The sequence below is a fragment of the Chlorocebus sabaeus genome, chromosome 9 (genome assembly GCF_047675955.1).
Source record: "Chlorocebus sabaeus isolate Y175 chromosome 9, mChlSab1.0.hap1, whole genome shotgun sequence".
Classification (NCBI taxonomy): domain Eukaryota; kingdom Metazoa; phylum Chordata; class Mammalia; order Primates; family Cercopithecidae; genus Chlorocebus; species Chlorocebus sabaeus.
The window spans coordinates 46,866,330-46,885,219 of record NC_132912.1 but is presented as its reverse complement, the minus strand read 5'-3'; the positions used below and the strand labels follow the sequence as shown (position 1 = coordinate 46,885,219).

The window sequence follows — 18,890 nt, the reverse complement described above, 5'->3', positions numbered from 1 at the left end:
CACTTGGCTAATTTTTATATTTTTAGTAGAGACGGGGTTTACACCATGTTGGACAGGCTGGTCTCGAACTCCTGACCTCAAGTGATGTGTCTGCCTCAGCCTCCCAAAGTTCTGGGATTACAGGCATCAGCCACCGTGCCTGGCCTGCTATAAATTCTAAATACTATTTAGTACATATCACTAATTTTCATATGTTGCACTTCCATTTTCAGTCAGTTCAAAATACTTTACAATTTCCATTTCAATTTTGACTGCGTCCTATGGGTGATTTAGAAGTGTGTTAGTCTCCAAATGATTGGTTATTTTTCCATAGCTTTCTATTACTGATTTCTAATTTAATCCCACTGTGGTCAGAGAACCTGTTTTGCATGACTTGAATCCTTTAATACTTATCAAGATTTGTTTTATGGCCCAGAATGTGATCTGTCTTGGTAAATATCCTAGATGCACATGAAAATAATGTATATTCTGTTATAGCGTGTAGTAATAATGTCAGTTAGGTCAAGTTAGTTGTGTTGATAGTTTTCCTTAGATCTTGTATACCCTTACAGATTTTTCTTTTCTTTTCCTTTTCTTTTTTTTTTTTTTTTTTTTTTTTTGAGACAGAGTTTTGTTCTTGTTGCCCAGGCTGGAGTGCAATGGCACAATCTCGGCTCACTGCAACCTCTGCCTCTTGGGTTCAAGCGATTTTCCTGCTTCAGCCTGCCGAGTAGCTGGGATTACAGGCACATGCCACCACATCTGGCTAATTTTTTGTTTTTTTTTTAAGTAGAGACGGGATTTCACTGTGTTGACCAGCCTGGTCTCGAACTCCTGACCTCAGGTGATCCACTCATCTCAGCCTCCCAAAGTGCTGGGATTACAAGTGTGAGCCACCGCACCCGGTCCAGAGTTTTCTATTTGTTCTATCAGTTACTAAGGATTTTAAAGTCTCTGACTATAATTGTGCAACTGTCTACTTTTCCTTGCAGTTCTGTAACTTTTTGTTTCACATATTTTGAAGAATATTTTGAAGAATATATACAACTAAAAGGGAGATAGCATTTAGGATTTTTATAGAACTACAAGACAAATAAGCAAAAGTTATAGAACTACAAGGTAGATAAGCATTTAGGATTTTTGTGTCCTTTTGACTTGTTTATCATTATATAAGTTTCTTTTTAGCCCTGATACAGGTTGATTGACTATCCCTTATCCGAAATGCTTGGGACCAGAAGTGTTTCAGATTTTGAATCTTTTCAGATTTTGGAATATTTGCCTTCTACTTGTAAACAGCTTCAGCATCCCTAATGCAAAAATCTGAAATCTGAAATGCTCCTCTGAACATTTATTTTGAGTATCATGTCAGTGCTCAAAGAGTTTCAAAGCATTTCAGGCTTCAGGTTGGGGATACTCAACTCGTAATGCTCTGTTTTGAAATATCCTGTCTGATATTTAATCTGATACGAAGTCTGCCTGTTTAGGCCAGGCTCGGTGGCTCATGCCTGTAATCCCAGCACTTTGGGAGGCCAAGGCAGCCAGATCACAAGGTCAGCAGTTCGAGACCAGCCTGGCCAATATGGTGAAACCCCGTTTCTACTAAAAATACCAAAATTAGCTGGCCATGGTGGTGGATGCCTGTAATCCCAGCTACTGGGGAGGCTGAGGCAGGAGAATTGCTTGAACCTGGGAGGTGGAGGTTTCCATGAGCCGAGATGGCACCCTTGCACTCCAGCCTGGGCAAGAGAGCAAGACTCGGTCTCAAAAAAAAAAAAAGAAAAAAAAAAAAAGGGAAATCTGTCTGTTTAGTGTTAGCTTGGCATATCAATTTGATTAGTGTTAGCATGGTATACCTTGTACAATCCTTCTACTTTTTTTTTTGGAGATGGAGTCTCACTCTGTGCCCAGGCTGGAGCGCAATGGCTCAATGTTGGTTCACCGCAACCTCCGCCTCCCAGGTTCAAGAGATTCTCTGGCCTCAGCCATCCAAGTAGCTGGGATTACAGGTGCCCGCCACCATGCCCCGCTAATTTTTTTGTACTTTTAGTAGAGATGGGGCTTCATCATGTTGGCCATGGTGGTCTCAAACTTCTGACTTCGAGAGATCCGCCTGCCTTGGCCTCCCAAAGTGCTGGGATTACAGGCATGAGCCACCGCGCCGGCCTCAATCCTTCTACTTTTATGCTATTTCTGTCTTTATATGAATATGAGCTTCTTGTCTATAGTATATAAATGGGCATTGCTTTTTTTAAAATCCAATTTGGCAATATGTGCCTTTGGATATTTGGGGCATTTATATGTAACATGAATACTGATGTGACTGTTTAAGTCTATAACCTATTTGTTTCTATCTTTCTTCTTGTTCCAGCTGTTGTTTGATCTTTTTTCTCTTTTTAAGCCTTCTATTGGATTTAGTATTTTTTATGATTCCTCCTTCAGGACTTTGCTCCAATGTACTTTTCTCAATGAAACTAAATTTATGCCTAATTTTTCATTTTTGACATTACAAGTATTCCCATTTTTCTTCCATTTCTATTTGCAACTTGTTATTGGCTAACATGTTTAACATTTGTATCTAGGCCAGGCGTGGTGGCTCACGCCTGTAATCCCAGCACTTTGGAGGTGGAGGCGAGCAGATCAACTGAGGTCAGGAGTTCAAGCTCAGCCTGGCCAACATGGTAAAGCCTCGTCTCTACTAAAAATACAAAAATTAGCTGGGCATGGTGGCCGGCGGCTATAATCTCAGCTACTCAGGAGGCTGAGACATGGGAATTGCTCGAACCCAGGAGATGGAGATTGCAGTGAGCTGAGATCGCACCATTACACTCCAGCCAGGGTGACAGAGCAAGACTCCATCTCAAAAAATAAATAAATAAAAATACATAAATAAACGTGTATCTAATTACCTGTTAGCTAGTGACTTTTTAAATTTTTTTCACTTTTTTAGAGATGGAGTCTATGTTGGCTAGGTTGGTCTTGAACTCCTGGCCTCAAGCAATCCTCCCACCTTGGCATGAGCCACTGCACCCAGCCTAGTGACTTTCATATAATTATTCTGTATTCAAGTTAAATGTGTTGATGTAGTATCTCCAAGAAGTTGGGGAGTGTTTTTGTTTTGGTTTTTCTTTTTGAGCCAGGGTCTGTCTCTGTCGCCTGGGCTGGCATGATCGCTGTTCACCACAGCATTGACCTCATGAGTTCAGGTGATTCTCCCAAGTAGCCAGGACTACAGGTATAGGCCACCATACCCAGCTAATTTTTTTATATTTTTTTGTAGAGACAGGATTTTGCCATGTTGCCCAGGCTGGTCTCAAACTCCTGGCCTCAAGTGATCCTCTCACCTCATCCTCTCAAAGTGCTAGGATTACAGGAGTCAGCAACCACTCCCGGCCTCCTGTAAGTTTCTTATTGTTGAAGAAGCCATACGTTATTTGATATACACCCTACTTGGTCAGTCATTTATTCAGTGAATATATATTGAGCATCTGCTGTTACAGTGTTGGAAAGATTGTTGTGATCAAAATTACTACTTTCATGGAGAGGATATTCTAATAGAACATGCTGTATTTATTCTTTGGTATAATCTTCGATGTAGTCTCCCTATATTTTTTGTGATTTTTGTTTGTCGTGTTAAAAGATTTTGCTATGAGGTGTAGTTTCTCAAAGTTGTTTATATTTCTGCTTTATTACCTTGCTTCCTTATTAATGCCAACTTTAGATTTAATCACTTTTATGACCAGCTGCAACAAACTGCTTTTAGTTTTACATTTAGCTTTGCTCCTTATTATGTTTTAATTATATTCATTTATTTTATCCTAACCTTGTCCTGCTTTGCTTTTCCAGTTTCTTTGAGCAAATATATAATTCATAATTATTTTCAGTTTAGTTTTAAAAGTAAGTTACAGTATTCTGCAATAAATTTACTTGTTGCCCTAAAGTTGTCATGTATTCACCTTACAATTTATTACGGATAATTAATAATTTGGATTTATCTTAAGTCCAAAGTTTTATTTAAGGGATGACTTCTTTTATGATTATATATCGTAAGTAATCTATCTATTCCTTTCAGTTTTAAAGCTCACAATTAAGGATGTATTATCTTGAAATTCTTTTTTTTTTTTTTTTTTTGAGACAGGGTTTCGCTCTGTCACCCAGGCTGGAGTGCAGTGCAGCCATCTTGGCTCACTCCAAACTCCGCCTCCCGGCTTAAACAATTCTCCTGCCTCCGCCTGAGTAGCTGGGACTACAGGCGCCCCCCACCACGCCCGGCTTTTTTTTTTTTTTTTTTTTTGTATTTTTGGTAGAGGCGGGGTTTTGCCAAGTCGGCCAGGCTGGTCTCGAACTCCTGACCTCAGGTGATCCGCCCACCTTGGCCTCCGAAATTGCTGGGAATACAGGCGTGGGCCCGCGCCTGGCCTCAAAATTACACTTCTTAACAAATTTCTATTTTTTAGTATTAAAAATGTTCGGGCCAGGCACAGTTGCTCACGCCTGTAATCCCGTACTTTGGGAGGCCCAGGCGGAGGGATCACCTGAGGTCGGAAGATGGAAACCATCCTGGCTAACACAGTGAAACCCTGTCTCTACTAAAAATACAAAAAATTAGCCAGGCGTGGTGGCACACGCCTGTAATCCCAGCTACTTGGGAGGCTGAGGCAGAATTGCCTGAACCCAGGAGGCGGCGGCTGCAGTGAGCGGAGCTCACGCCATTGTACTCCAGCCTGGGCAACAAGCGCAAAACTCCATCTCAAAAAAAAAAAAAAGAAAAAAATTTTTCTGGGCCAGGCACGGTGATTCACGCCTCTAATCCCTGCACTTTGGGAGGCCGAGGTGGGCCGATCACGAGGTCAGGAGATCTAGACCATCCTGGCTAACACGATGAAACCTCATCTCATTTAAAAATACAAAAAATTAGCCAGGCATGGTGGCACGCACCTGTAATCCCAGCTAATCGGGAGGCTGAGGCAGGAGAATCGCTTGATTCTGAAAGGCGGAGGTTGCAGTGAGCTGAGATCATGCCACTGCGCTCCAGCCTGGGTGATAGAGCAAGACTCTGTATCAAAAAAACAACAAAAAAATGTTCTTAGTGACCAGAATATGATCTAATGATGAAAAAAGAGGGATGAAAAATTTGTTGACCTAGATCCCATAATAGGCATGGCACTTAATCTTTTTACTTCAGTTTTATTTTGGGAAAACAATGATATCCATGTTACACGTTTGCTGTTGAGATTAGATTATATAAATTTAAGATATTTAGAAAACCATCTGACACAGAATAAATACCACTGAATTTTAGGTATGATTATCTCTTCAATCTTTGCAATTTTTCCTTGAAGAGTAAAATATTCCATAGGGTAGAATACAGGATAGTTAGCTATCTTGCCTTATTTTTAACCTCTTTGATCTGTCATAAGCTGAAAGAGGTTTCTTGCCTCTCTTTTGTTTTCAATAACCAAGGTAGCAGCTGCTTTTGTATTGGGCTACATAAAAAGATGACTTTTATCCTCTTGTCTAATTTTGCTATTTATCATTGTGTGATATCTATTTTCATACCATTATGGGTACAAGTTCCACTTTGATATAAATAAAGGTGCTCTTATTTGCCTTTTAATTGCTTTTGCCAAAAATATTTTGCCCATTTCTTTGCTTTCCTTCCTTCATCTCTTAGATTTTTTTTTTTTTTTTTGAGGAGTTTCACTTTTTGTAATGTATTTTGGTTTTGCTCTGAATCTTGGTTTATCAACTATTATATTAATATTTGAACATAATATATCCATTTCAATTTATACCATAAATCACACTTTCTCAGTTCCTTTACCTCTTCTGGTTTGTTCAGAAAAGAAAGGTCTGAAATGTGAAATAGAATTACAGGCACAAATGCCAGAGAGTGTAACTGTGAACTGTCTATACTACCCCATAAATACACCTAAATGGGGAAAAAAATCATTTACTGAAATAGTCTGAAGATGCACTTGATTTCTTCCTCCAGATAATCTATATTTTATAAGCAGCAACACTAGAAAATGGCTTAGAGCAGTGCTGTCCAACTTGGTAGCCACTAGCCACATGTGGCAACTAAGCACTTAAAATGTTACTATGTGACTTATGAAATAGATTTTAATTATATTTCAATATCCACATATGGCTAGTGGTTACTCTACTAATCTACATACTATACCAGACTACAATATTTTGATTCTCTGAAAACCTATATTCACTGAGTTTTCTCATAGTTCTTGAGTCCTTTGTTCCCACTGAAGAACTACTGAAAGAGGCTGAATTTCTTTTATTGAAGTTATTGGAAGGTTGTACACTTCATGGCCCATCCAGAGTGCAAAAAGAGAACAATTTTAGACTCACTGCCAGGAAGTTTTCATGCCCCATTCATAATCAATACTGTTTTTCTTTATGGAAATATAAATCATGTGACAGATGTCTGCATTGTGCAATAGCTATCAAAAATATTCAAATTTACAGCTCAATTTTGATAACTATGAAAGACCATAAAACTTGTACTTACCTATATATTAAATCATGCTATCAGTCTGCTATTGTCTATTTTCCTGTTGATTTCTATATTTCCATTCTAATGACCCTTAAAAGCCTCATACAATGCATTATAAATAAAGCTGATAATAACAACTAAACAACTCACCTGGGATCTGTTCATTTTCTACTGGTCTTGGGAAAATGTAAAGGTAATGCTGGCAAAGAGGAGCTAAGAATAAAGTTAGGAGAAATCTGGCCCGCCTTGCTGCTCCTGGATCCAACTTCCTAAAATGCTACACAGAAGAGACCATTTGAACAATGTGGAGACATCTCTATGACCAGACTGTGTTGAGCTTAGACATGCAATTTTTCACTGGGTGAAAGTAAACACATGTATCCCAATGATTAACAATTTATGTCACTAAGACACAAAAAAATTTAAAATACAAACAATTTATAAATGACAGGATCCTAATATAAAAGTGTCTTCATTAAAACTGATGTGGTAGGAAACACTCAGGTTGTACTGTTTATCTGTTTTCCTATGAATATAATACTGGGAATATTGTTGAACAATTTACAGAAACTCTAACAAAGAGAATGAATGCTTCAGTACAAGATGTTTTAATATTTGTTCTAATTTCATTACAGTTTCATACGCTTTTGATAAGACTTGTTTCAGCTGTGCAAAGGAATAAAGAAACCACGAAACTTTCTTTTTTTGAAACAGAGTCTCGCTCTGTTGCCCAGGCTGGCATGCAGTGGCACGATCTCAACTCACTGCAACCTCCACTTCCCAGGTTCAAGCGATTCTCCTGCCCCAGCCTTTCGAGGAGCTGAGATTACAGGCACCCGCCACCACGCCCAGCTAATTTTTTGTATTTTTAGTAGAGACGGGGTTTCCCCATGTTGGCCAGGCTGGTCTCAAACTCCTGATCTCAGGTGATCCACCTGCCTCGGCTTCTCAAAGTGCTGGGATACAGGTGTGAGCCACCGCGCCCAGAATAAACTCTTATCTTGATCAGTAACAAAGGAGTGACCAGTAATAATTCACTGATTCTCTCAGGCTCCATATATTTTATCTTTCAAATAAGGCAGAAATAGTTAAATACTGTATACTCTTCCTGCACTACCATCTTGTGATTCTAAGGTAAGAATAAAAAGAGAATAAAGGCCAGGTGTGGTGCTTCATGCTTGTAATCCCAGCACTTTGGGAGGCCGAAGCAGGCAGATCACCTGAGGTCAGGAGTTCAAGACCAGCCTGGCCAACACGGCGAAACCCTGTCTCTACTAAAAATACAAAAATTAGCTGGGTCTGGTGGCACACACCTGTAATCCCAGCTACTCAGGAGGCTGAGGCAGAAGAATCGCTTGAAGCCAGGAGGTGGAGGTTGCAGTGAGCCGAGATCACCCCACTGCACTCCAGCCTGGGCAACAGAGTAAGACTCCATCTCAAAAAAATAATAAATAAAAACATCAATTATTGGCCAGGCATGGTGGCTCACACCTGTAATCCCAGCACTTTGGGAGGCCAAGGTGGGCAGATCACTTGAGGTCAGGAGTTCCAGACCACTCTGGCCAACATGGTGAAAATCTGTCTTTACAAAAAATACAAAAATTAGCTGAGCATGGTGGCACATGCCTGTAGTCCCAGCTACTTGGGAGGCTGAGGCACAACAATCACTTGAACCTGGGAGGAGGAGGCTGCAGTGAACTGAGATTGTGCCACTGCACTCCAGCCTGAGCAACAGAGTGAGACCCTGATTCAAAAAAAAAAAAAACAAAAAACAACAAAAAAAGAAGGGCTGGGTGTAGTGGTTCACGCCTGTAATCCTAACACTTTGGCAGGCCAACGCGGGTGGATCACCTGAGCTCAGGAGTTCAAGAACAGCCTGACCAACATGGTGAAACCCCGTCTCTCCTAAAAATACAAAATTAGCCAGGCATGGTGGCGCATGCCTGTAATCCCAGCTACTTGGGAGGCTGAGGCAGGAGGATCGCTTGAACCCGGGAGACAGAGGTTGCGGTGAGCCAAGATCACGCCATTGCTCTCCAGCCTGGGCAATAAGAGTGAAAGTCTGTCTCAAAAAAATAACAACAACAAAAGAAAAGAAAAAAAGATAAAATGTCAATTATTTGCTGTTCAATGAAACATCACTTCTAGGCAAAAGATTTCTCATCTTTATTGGGTGTTCTCACCCCAACCTGGGTTGCTATGGAATGAGTCCAAGAAGGTGAAGGTTTCTGAGCCTTCAGGATGTTGACAAGGGTTTCCTCTATGTTGTCTCTCTGATGTTTAGCAAAGTCAGGATTCTGGTAAAAGGTTTCATTATATTCATAGGGTTGCTCCCCTGTGTGTGTTCTCTGATGTGCTGTGAGGGATGACTTCTGGTAGAAGGTTTTCCCACATTCACTACATTCATAGAGTTTTTCTCCTCCATCTGTTTTCTGATATACAGAAAGTTTTGGCTTACGGCAAAATGTACTAGCATGCTGATTAATTTTATAGGCATTCTTTCCTATACGTGTTTCTTGATGCTGAGTGAAATTTGGCTTCTTGCAGAATACTTTCAAATCTCTATTACAGTCAAAAGTTTTCTCTCCTCTGTAACTTCGTAGAATGAGGAGTGATTTCTTGCCAAAACTATTCTCTCGCATTACACTCATAGTGTTCCATCTCCATTAACTCTGTGGTGTTTACTTACAGGTGGCTTCTCACCAGACCTCCTCTCACATTCATTGAATTCATAGGAACTCTCCCTTATGTGAGTTATCTGATGAACAATGAATATTGGTCTATCGGAAAGGCTCTCACATGTCCATTATATTCACAGGGTCTCCCATGAGCATACTCTCTTATGGGTAATGCAGGCTGCCTCTTCATGAAAAGCCTTCCCACACTGATTGTATTCAAAACACTGCTTCAGAGTTTGATGCCTAAATAGGTCCTCATTCTGAGAGATGGCTTTCCCATTTCCATCATATTCCAAAGGTTTCCCTCTGGCATAAGGATTTTCACGCTTCATACAAAGGAAAACTTTCCCATGTGCATTACACTCAGAAGGGTTCCTTATAAAGGAGCTTCTATTACTAATAATTAATTCCAAAATATAATTCAAATTCACTCCATATGAGTCACAGTTGCCACGTATTTTTCTTAATAGAATGGGGTTTGTGTCAAGATAAAATGTTTTTCCTAATACACCATTTCTGTCCGTAGTCAGTGTTTTGTTGTTGAAAAAATCAACTTTCTGCAAATGCTGGTCTTGATTTTCCTGTCTCCTCTCCAACAGGTTATCATCTATGCAGCAGTCTAGAAACAAGAATAAGTTACCACAGATTATAAATGTTAATATATTTCTTATGAAAAGGAGACATATTCCCTTTTTTTTTTTTTTTTTTTTTTTTTTTTTGGCACAGTGTCTGGCTCTGTCACCCAGGCTGGATTGTGCAGTGGTATAATCATGGCTCACTGCAGCCTCAACTTCCCAGGCTCAGGTGATGCTCCCACCTGAGCTTCTCGAGTAAATGGGATTACATGTATGTACTACCATGCCTGGCTAATTTTTTGTATTTTTTGTAGAGATGGAGTTTTTTGCCATGTTATCCAGGCTGGTCTCAAACTCCTGTTGCCCAGGCTGTAATGCAGTGGCAGCATCACAGCTCACTGCAGCCTTGACCTACGGGGCTCAAGAAATCCACCTGCCTCGGCCTCCCAAAGTGCTGAGATTACAGGCATAAGCCACCGCACCTGACCCAGGCTGTTCTTATAACAGGATCATATGCATACCTTTATTCACCTAGAATATCATCATGTAACTCATAGTCTGAGATTTCACTTATATGATCAATTACACTGTAATTACTAGAGTCTACAATGCTTCTGCTTCATCTTCTGATTTGCCTAATAATTGTGAAGAGACTTCCTCTTGTCAATTTTCTACTCTTTGCAATTAACGGAAGAAAATAAAAGTTCTCAACTCTCAACTGTGCCCATTGAATTATTAAAAAAAAAAAAAGAGAGAGAGAGAGTTGGGCGCAGTGGCTCACGCCCGTAATTCCAGCACTTTCGGAGGCCGAGGAGGGTGGATCACCTGAAGTCAAGCGTTCCAGACCAGCCCGGACAACATGGCGAAACCACATCTCTACTAAAAATACAAAAAGTAGCCAGGTGTGGTGGTGCGCACCTGTAATCCCAGCTACTCAGGAGGCTGAGGCAGGAAAATTGCTTGAACCCAGGAGGCAGAGGTTGCAGTGAGCTGAGATCATGCCACTGCATTCCAGCCTGGGTGACAGAGCAAGATTCAGTGTCAAGGAGAGGAGAGGGGAGGGGAGGGGAGGGGAGGGGAGGGGAGGGGAGGGGAGGGGAAGGGAGGGGAGGAAGGAAGGAAAAAAGAAAGAAAGAAAAAGAAAGAAAGGAAAGAAAAGAAAGAAAGAAAAGAAACAAAATGAAAAGAAAAGGAAGAGTCAGGTACAGTGGTTGACACCTGTAATCCCAGCACTTTGGGAGGCCAAGGCAGGAGGATCACCTGAGGTCAGGAGTTCAAAACCAGCCTTGCCAACATGGCAAACCCCATCTCTAGTAAAAATACAGGAAAAAAAAAAAAAAGCCAGGACACAGTAGTAGGTGTCTGTAGTCCCATCTACTTGGGTGGCTGAGGCAGTAGAAGCACTTGAACCTGAGAGGTAGAGGTTGCAGTGAGCTGTGATTGCACCGCTCCACTCCAGCCTGGGCAAGAGAGTGAGACTCCATCTCAAAAAGAAATGAATAAACAAAATTAAAAAAAAAAAAAGAAAGAAAGAAACTACAAATAAGGTTTCTCCAGGCTTCTTTTATACTTTTGTCACAAGTGATGCAATACTTCAAGCAGCTCAACAAGAAAACTGAAGGATGATATAATAGTGACAGTGATCTTCACTATTGTATAATCCTTATAAGCAATTCCATCATTCTATTCTTTTCTATTTTAGTTTATTTTACCACAGTTGGACATAACTGATGAGTAATGTTGAAATAATTGCTAAGGAAATAACATAGCAAAATGTTTCAAACTTTAGAAAAATAGATCACTAAAATAGTATTATGCTTCTTAGATTATAAATGGGACCAATTAACTTAAATGATAACAGCAAAAACAGAATGAGTTTCATTCAATTAAAAAATATAAGTAGGCCAGGCACAGTGGATCAAGCCTCTAAACTAGCATTCTGGGAGGCAGAGGTGGAAGAATTGCTTAAGGCCAGGAGTTCAAGACCAGTCTGGGCAACACAGCAAGACCCCATCAGTACAAGTTTATATAGATACATATATACACACACACACACAAATATATATACATATACATATATATGTATATAAATTTTCTCTTTGTTTATCTAAGTTAGAAAAAAAAAATTTTTTTTGAGATAGGATCAAAAGAGATCAACCTGCACTCCAGCCTGGAAGACAACGCGAGACTCCATCTCATTTAAAAAAAAAAAAAAAAAAAAAGAACTGTGTCAAAAATAAACTCAAAAGCTAAATTTGGGTCCACTGAGAGGTAACATTCTATTTTGTTTATTATTTGGACCATATATCATTTATACTCCTTTTATATTCTAAGGTTTCCTGTTCACATTTCATATATGATTCTCAAACTCCATATAGCTTGATTTTTGTTTTGTTGTTACAGACAGGCTCTTACTCTGTCATCCAGACTGGAATGCAGTGGCATGATCATAGCTCACTGCAGCTTCAAACTCCTGGGCTCAAGCGATCCTCCCACTTCAGCCTCCCAAAACTGAGACTACTGGTGTACGACCATGTCTGGGTAATTTTTTATTTATTTATTTTTGAGAAGGAGTTTCACTCTCGTTGCCCAAGCTGGAGTGCAATGACACAATCTCGGCTCACCACAAACTCCGCCTCCCGGGTTCAAGTGATTCTCCTGCCTCAGCCTCCCGAGTAGCTGGGATTACAGGCATGCACCACCATGCCCAGCTAATTTTGTATTTTTAGTAGAGACGGGGTTTTTCCATGTTGGTCAGGCTGGTTTGAACTCCCAACCTCAGGTGATCCGCACACCTTGGCCTCCCAAAGTGCTGGGATTATAGGCAGGAGCCACCGGGCCTGGCCTAATTTTTCATTTTTTGTACAGATGGATCCTCATTATGCTGCCTAGGCTGGTCTCAAACTCTTGACCTCAAGCAATCCTCTTGGGTTGGTCTCCCAAAGTGCTGGGATTACAGGAGTGAGCCACCACACTGAGCTTATATAACTTGGTTTTTGATTTGACAATATCTATCTTTTAATAAGATGGTTTAGCCCCTTTAACTGTATTATGACTTCTAAAATAACTGGATTGGTTTTCTCTTTTTCACTTAAGAGTTTCCAGTTGTTCTAATTTTTACCTGCCTTTCCCCACTCTTTCATTTTTGTTTTGTTTTTTGTTTTTTGAGACGGAGTCTCGGTCTGCCGCCCAGGCTGGAGTACAGTGGCCGGATCTCAGCTCACTGCAAGCTCCGCCTCCCGGGTTCCCGCCATTCTCCTGTCTCAGCCTCCCGAGTAGCTGGGACTACAGGCGCCCGCCGCCTCGCCCGGCTAGTTTTTTGTATTTTTAGTAGAGACGGGGTTTCACCGTGTTAGCCAGGATGGTCTCGATCTCCTGACCTCGTGATCCGCCCGTCTCGGCCTCCCAAAGTGCTGGGATTACAGGCCTGAGTCACCAAGCCCGGCCTCATTGGTCTTTTTTTTTTTTTTTTTTTTTTTAGTCTAATCCAATACATTTAATTTTTTTCTTTTCCATTTTCTTCTTTTTAAAAGTCTAGAAATTACACATATTACTTTCTTTTAGCATTTACTCATTACATGTTACCATTTATATTTAATGCAACAGTATTTCTTCTTAACAATGAAAGGAATTTAGAGGCCAGGTGCAGTGGCTCATACCTGTAATCCCAGCACTTTGGGAGGCCAAGGGGGGCAGATCACTTGAGGCCAGGAGTTTGAGACCAGCTTGGCCAACATGGCAAAACCTCATCTCTACTAGAAATACCAAAATTAGTCAGGTGTGGTGATACACACCATCTGGGGTCCCAACTACTAGGGAGGCTGAGGTATGAGAATCTCTGAGCCTGGGAGGCAGAGGTTGCACTGAGTCAAGATTGTAACACTGCACTCCAGCCTGTGTGACAGAGAGAGACTGTCTCAAAAAAAAAAAGAAAAAAAGAAAAAAAAAAAAAAAAAGAAAGAAAAAGAAAAAGAAAAAAAAGAAAGGATTTTAGAACACAATTCAGATCAACTGGTAACTGATTCACATGTTGGATTATTTTTCAGTATTTTATTTTTATTGTTTTACATCCAACTGGGCATCATTACTATTTTATACAAAGAATGTGTGTTTAAATTTATGTGTCTATCTCTTATTTCTTTCCAAAACTGTTTCTCCCCATTTTCTCCCATCCAGTTAATGGTATCATCACACAGCCAGTGCCTCAGCATAAAACCTTTGAGATCATGCTTATTAGCTTTTTCTTATGCCCATAATGCAATTTAGCAGTAAATTCTGTTTTGGCTACAACTTCCAAATATATAGTACCCCAGTGAGCAGTCTGTCTGACAGCATCTCTCACATGCTCCCCACTACCCCGACTTCCACCCAGCCCGGCTCACTGCTGTCCTGCACACATGACACTCTGGCCTAAGGTTCATGACACAGGATATACCATCTGGCCAGAATATTCCACTGACACATGATTCAAATCTGTGTTTATTAAACTACTGACTTCAAAAAGGCCCTTCCACAAAGCGCACACTACATCTCATTCTTTTCTACCAATAGAACACAGCCATGGTATTAGAGCTATATCTCTAACACAGATGGAACTGCCAACATCGTAGCTGCCAAATTAATACGTATTGAATACATACATAATATATGATGAAAAGAAGATAACTGAAATTGAAGGAAGAGTCAAATGACATTCATTTGACGAAACTGAGAGAGGCAAGGATTAAGATTTTGGAAGAAAACGAAGATCATTTAGCTGTTATCTGCTGGTGTGTAATAATATATACATCTGAGGCAAGCAGGCCAGCTCTTCTTAGTCACTTCCAAAGTTCTGGCAACTCTAAAAACGTATTTCTGAAAAATTTCAAAGATGTCAATATGTGAACTATCTCCCTAGGATCCAATTTCTCCCTGGGATTATAGATTCCTATATACTTATTAACTCACCTAGGTGGTTCTGACTTGGGGACTCTTCCTCTAATATCCACAGCACCTCTCCATGCTCCAACTTGCAAATCACTACTGGTTTGGTAATACAATACCCTGTGAATGAAAATGACACAGGACATGGGCCAGATAGCCTGTGGAGGACAAAGCTGTGCCTGCACAAAAATAGGTCCACTTGAGCATTTCATTACGGAAAACACCACAGATATTTTTTACAGTGCCCAAAAGGGATCAATCAAGCTTCAACTCCTGAGTTTCAAGCCTTTAACTCATAATCATACAAAGAAACCATCTGCAATCAGCAACTAAAAAGGAAATAAATGTTATTTGGAGTTTTAAATTACACAATCCTTACCCACTGAGAGGAGGAGGCTGTAGTTCTCCAGCATCACGTCTTTGTACAGAGGAGGAGGTTGTAGTTCTCCAGCATCACATCTCTGTACAGGGTCCTCTGGGCAGGGTCCAGATGCTGCCACTCCTCCTGGGTGAAGCCCAAAGCCACATCACTGAAGGACACTGATCCCTAGAACAGTACATTTCATTCTATAGTGATCAGAAGTGGAGAACACACAACATGTGTGAGATCTAACACCTTGTCATGTTCACTGTTGATAGCTGAAGAGAAAATGCTACATAAGATGCCTACTATTAATATTATACATTGTAGGAAAATGAGAAATCCTGGTATACCAATATCCTGCTGGTATACTGATTGCTTTTTTTTTCAGACAGGGTCTTACTTTGTCACTCAGGCTGGAGTGCTGTGGCATGATTACAACTCACTGCAATCTTGACCACTGGGGCACGAGCGATTCTCCCACCTCAGCCTCCCAAGTAGCTGGGACAACAGGCACACGCCACCACACCCAGCTAATTTTTTATTTGTAGAGACAAGATCTCACCATGTTGCCCAGGCTGGTCTTGAACTTCAGGCTCAAGCTATCCTCCTGCCCTGGCCTCCCAAAGTGCTGGGATTACAGATGTGAACCACTATGCCCAGCTTACTTTCTTAATTCACACAAAAATTATATGAGGTCCCGCTAGTGATAGATGCAGGAGGTAGACAAGGGGGGGTCCCCGGAGAAACTCCGACCAACCCCACAAGTGTTTACACCAGATGCTTTTCTGCAGATAAGGGAATCTGCCCAGGGTCTTGTCTGCACATGCCTGCAACAGACTGAGGACCCACCTGCGTACTGGGAGGATGAGGTGGAGGCAGGGGAAGTTTGAGCCTTGTGCAGGGGGGAGGAGCCTGGCCTCTTAAGATCCTGTGTGGTGGCCTGGTAGTCAATCTGTGAGGTGGCAGCCTTTTAGTAGAATTGATTTAAAAAGAAAATTGATTTAAAAAAAAACCTAGGCTGAGCGTGGTGGCTCACGCCTGTAATCCCAGCACTTTGGGTGGCCAAGGCAGGCAGATCACTTGAGGTCAGAAGTTCAAGACCAGCCTGGTCAACGTGGTGAAACCCTGTCTCTACTAAAAATACAAAAAGTAGTCAAGGATGGTGGTGCACACCTGTAATTCCAGCTACTAGGGAGGCTGAGACAGGAGAATCACTTGAACCTAGGAGGTGGAGGTTGCAGTGAGCCAAGATCATGCCACTGCACTCCTGTCTGGGTGACAGAGCTAGACTCCTGTCTCAAAATATAGGTAATAAATCATTTTTCCTTTTAGAGGCCAGGTCTTGCTGTTTTGCCCATGCTGGAGTACATTCACAGGCATGATCATAGCATACTACAGCCTCGAATTCCTGGGCTCAAGCAATACTCCTGCCTAAGCCTCCCAAGTACCTGGGGCTCCAGGAAGGTTACCCAGGCTGTAGTGCAATGGCGCGATCTCGGTTCACCACAACCTCCACCTCCCAGGTTCAAGCAATTCTCCTGCCTCAGCCTCCTGAGTAGCTAGCGTTACAGGGGTGTGCCACTAGGCCTGGTTCATTTTTGTATTTTTAACAGAGACGGGGTTTCATCATGTTGGTTAGGGTGGTCTCAAACCCCTGACCTCAGCCCGCCTCAGCCTCCCAAAATGCTAGGATTACAGGCTTGAGCCACCGCACCCAGCCCCTGCTTTTTTTTTTGAAACACGGTCTTGTTCTGTCATCCAGGCTGGAGTGCAGTGGCACGAACACAGCTAACTGCAGCTTCAACCTCCTGGGCTCAAGCAATCTTCTCACCTCAGCCTCCTGAGTAGCTAGGACTACAGATGCATACCACCATCCCGTTAATTTTTTTGTTTTTTCACAGAGACAGGGTTTCACCATGTTGCCCAGGTTAGTCTCTAACTCCTGGGCTCTAGCGATCTGCTGGCCTCAGCCTCCCAAAGTACTGCGATTACAGGCGTAAGTCGCTGCACTGGGCTGATTTTTAAATTTTTGGAGAGATGGGGTCTCACTATGTTACCCAGGTTGGTTTCAAACTCCTGGGCTCAAGGGATCCTCCCACCTCAAGCCTCCCAAAGTGTTGTGATTACAGGCATAAGCCACCTTGCCCAGCCTGGCTGTTGTTCTTAAGTTGCTTTTATAAAAGGTGGAGAAGGTGAGCTGACATTTGGTTCTGGGGGGAAAAAAAAAAAAAAGGTGGCCTGTAATCCCAGCTCCTCAGGAGGCCGAGGCAGGAGAATCGCTTGAACCTGGGAGACAGAGGTTGCAGTGAGCCGAGATCGCACCATTGCGCTCCAGTCTGGGCGACAGAGCAAGACTTTGTCTCAAAAAAAAAAAAAAAAAAGGCGAAGGAGATCCACTGAATTTCTATTTAAACGGGAAAAAAGGGGCCAGGCACAGTGGCTCATGCCTGTAATCTCAGCACTTCGGCAGGCTGAGGCGGGCGGACCACGAGGTCAGAGTTCAAGACCAGTCTGGCCAATATGGTGAAACTCTGTCCACTAAAAATACAAAAATTAGCTGGGCGGCCAGGCGCGGTGGCTCAAGCCTGTAATCCCAGCACTTTGGGAGGCCGAGACGGGCGGATCACGAGGTCAGGAGATCGAGACCATCCTGGCTAACACGGTGAAACCCCGTCTCTACTAAAAATACAAAAAACTAGCCGGGCGAGGCGGCGGGCGCCTGTAGTCCCAGCTACTCGGGAGGCTGAGACAGGAGAATGGCGGGAACCCGGGAGGCGGAGCTTGCAGTGAGCTGAGATCCGGCCACTGTACTCCAGCCTGAGCGGCAGACCGAGACTCCGTCTCAAAAAACAAAAAACAAAAAACAAAAAAAAAAAAAATTAGCTGGGCATGGTGGCGCATGCCTGCAATCCCAGCTACTTGGGAGGCTGAGACAGAATTGGTTGAACCAGGACCCAGGAGGCGGAGGCTGCAGTGAGCCGGGATTGTGCCACTGCACTCCAGCCTCGGCTACAGAGTGAGACTCCATCTCAAAAAAAAAGGGGGCGGGGGTGGGGGAGTGGGGGGGGCGGGTGTGATGGCTCATGCCTGTAATCCCAGCACTTTGGGAGGCTGAGGTGGGCAGATCATGAGGTCTGCAGATCGAGACCATCCTGGCTAACACAGTGAAACCCCGTTTCTACTGAAAATACAAAAAACTAGCCGCACATGCTGGCTGGCACCTGTAGTCCCAGCTACTCAGGAGGCTGAGGCAGGAGAATGGTGTGAACCCAGGAGGCAGAGCTTGCAGTGAGCTGAGATCACACCACTGCACTCCAGCCTGGGCGACAGAGCAAGACTCCATCTCAAAAAAAAAGGAAAAACAGGTATGTCTAAAACAAAAATTATAAATGGGCTTATCTTACTAGATATTATTGTTTATTATGAACTCCTCTAATAAAAAGAAAAATACTCCAGTGAAAAGAAAAAGTCCCAAAACAGAGTTAAATAGTGTCCTATGCCAGGCGTGGTGGCTCACGCCTCTAGTCCCAACACTTTGGGAGGCTGAAACAGGCAGATCACCTGAGGTCAGGAGTTCCAGACCAGCCTGGCCAACATGGTAAAACCCTGTATCTATTAATAATACAAAAAAATTAGCCAGGCACGGCTACTCAGGAGGCTGAGGCAGGAGAATTGCTTGAACCAGGGAGGCAGAGGTTTCAGTGAGCCAAGATCACGCCATTGCACTCCAGTCTAGGGAAACAAGAAGGAAACTCTGTCTCAAAAAAAAAAAAAAAAAAAAAAAAGTGTCCTAATATATGGTCAAGTCCCAAAGGATGATCAATTTTTTTTTTTTTTTTTTTTTTTTGAGACAGAGTCTCGCT

The 18,890-nt window shown here is 42.2% G+C and overlaps 1 protein-coding gene across 13 annotated transcripts in view; it reads right to left on the bottom strand.

Moving 5' to 3' along the window:
• Positions 1 to 7,079: 7,079 nt before the first annotated feature.
• The window catches only part of ZNF487 (zinc finger protein 487), a 44,211-nt gene continuing 32,400 nt past the window's right edge, over positions 7,080 to 18,890 (bottom strand). For 4 of the 13 annotated variants that reach the window (XM_007962474.3, XM_037986546.2, XM_073018933.1 and 1 more), the window contains 3 exons: positions 15,043 to 15,165; positions 14,688 to 14,783; positions 7,080 to 9,784 (listed from right to left, as the gene is read on the bottom strand). In XM_007962474.3, coding sequence (XP_007960665.3) covers positions 9,300 to 9,784; positions 14,688 to 14,783; positions 15,043 to 15,165 — 704 coding nt within the window. In that variant the 3' untranslated portion in view covers positions 7,080 to 9,299. Of the gene's footprint in view, positions 9,785 to 14,687; positions 14,784 to 15,042; positions 15,231 to 18,890 lie in introns of all 13 variants that reach the window. The other 9 variants (XM_007962473.3, XM_073018932.1, XM_037986545.2 and 6 more) reach the window with 4 other exon arrangements.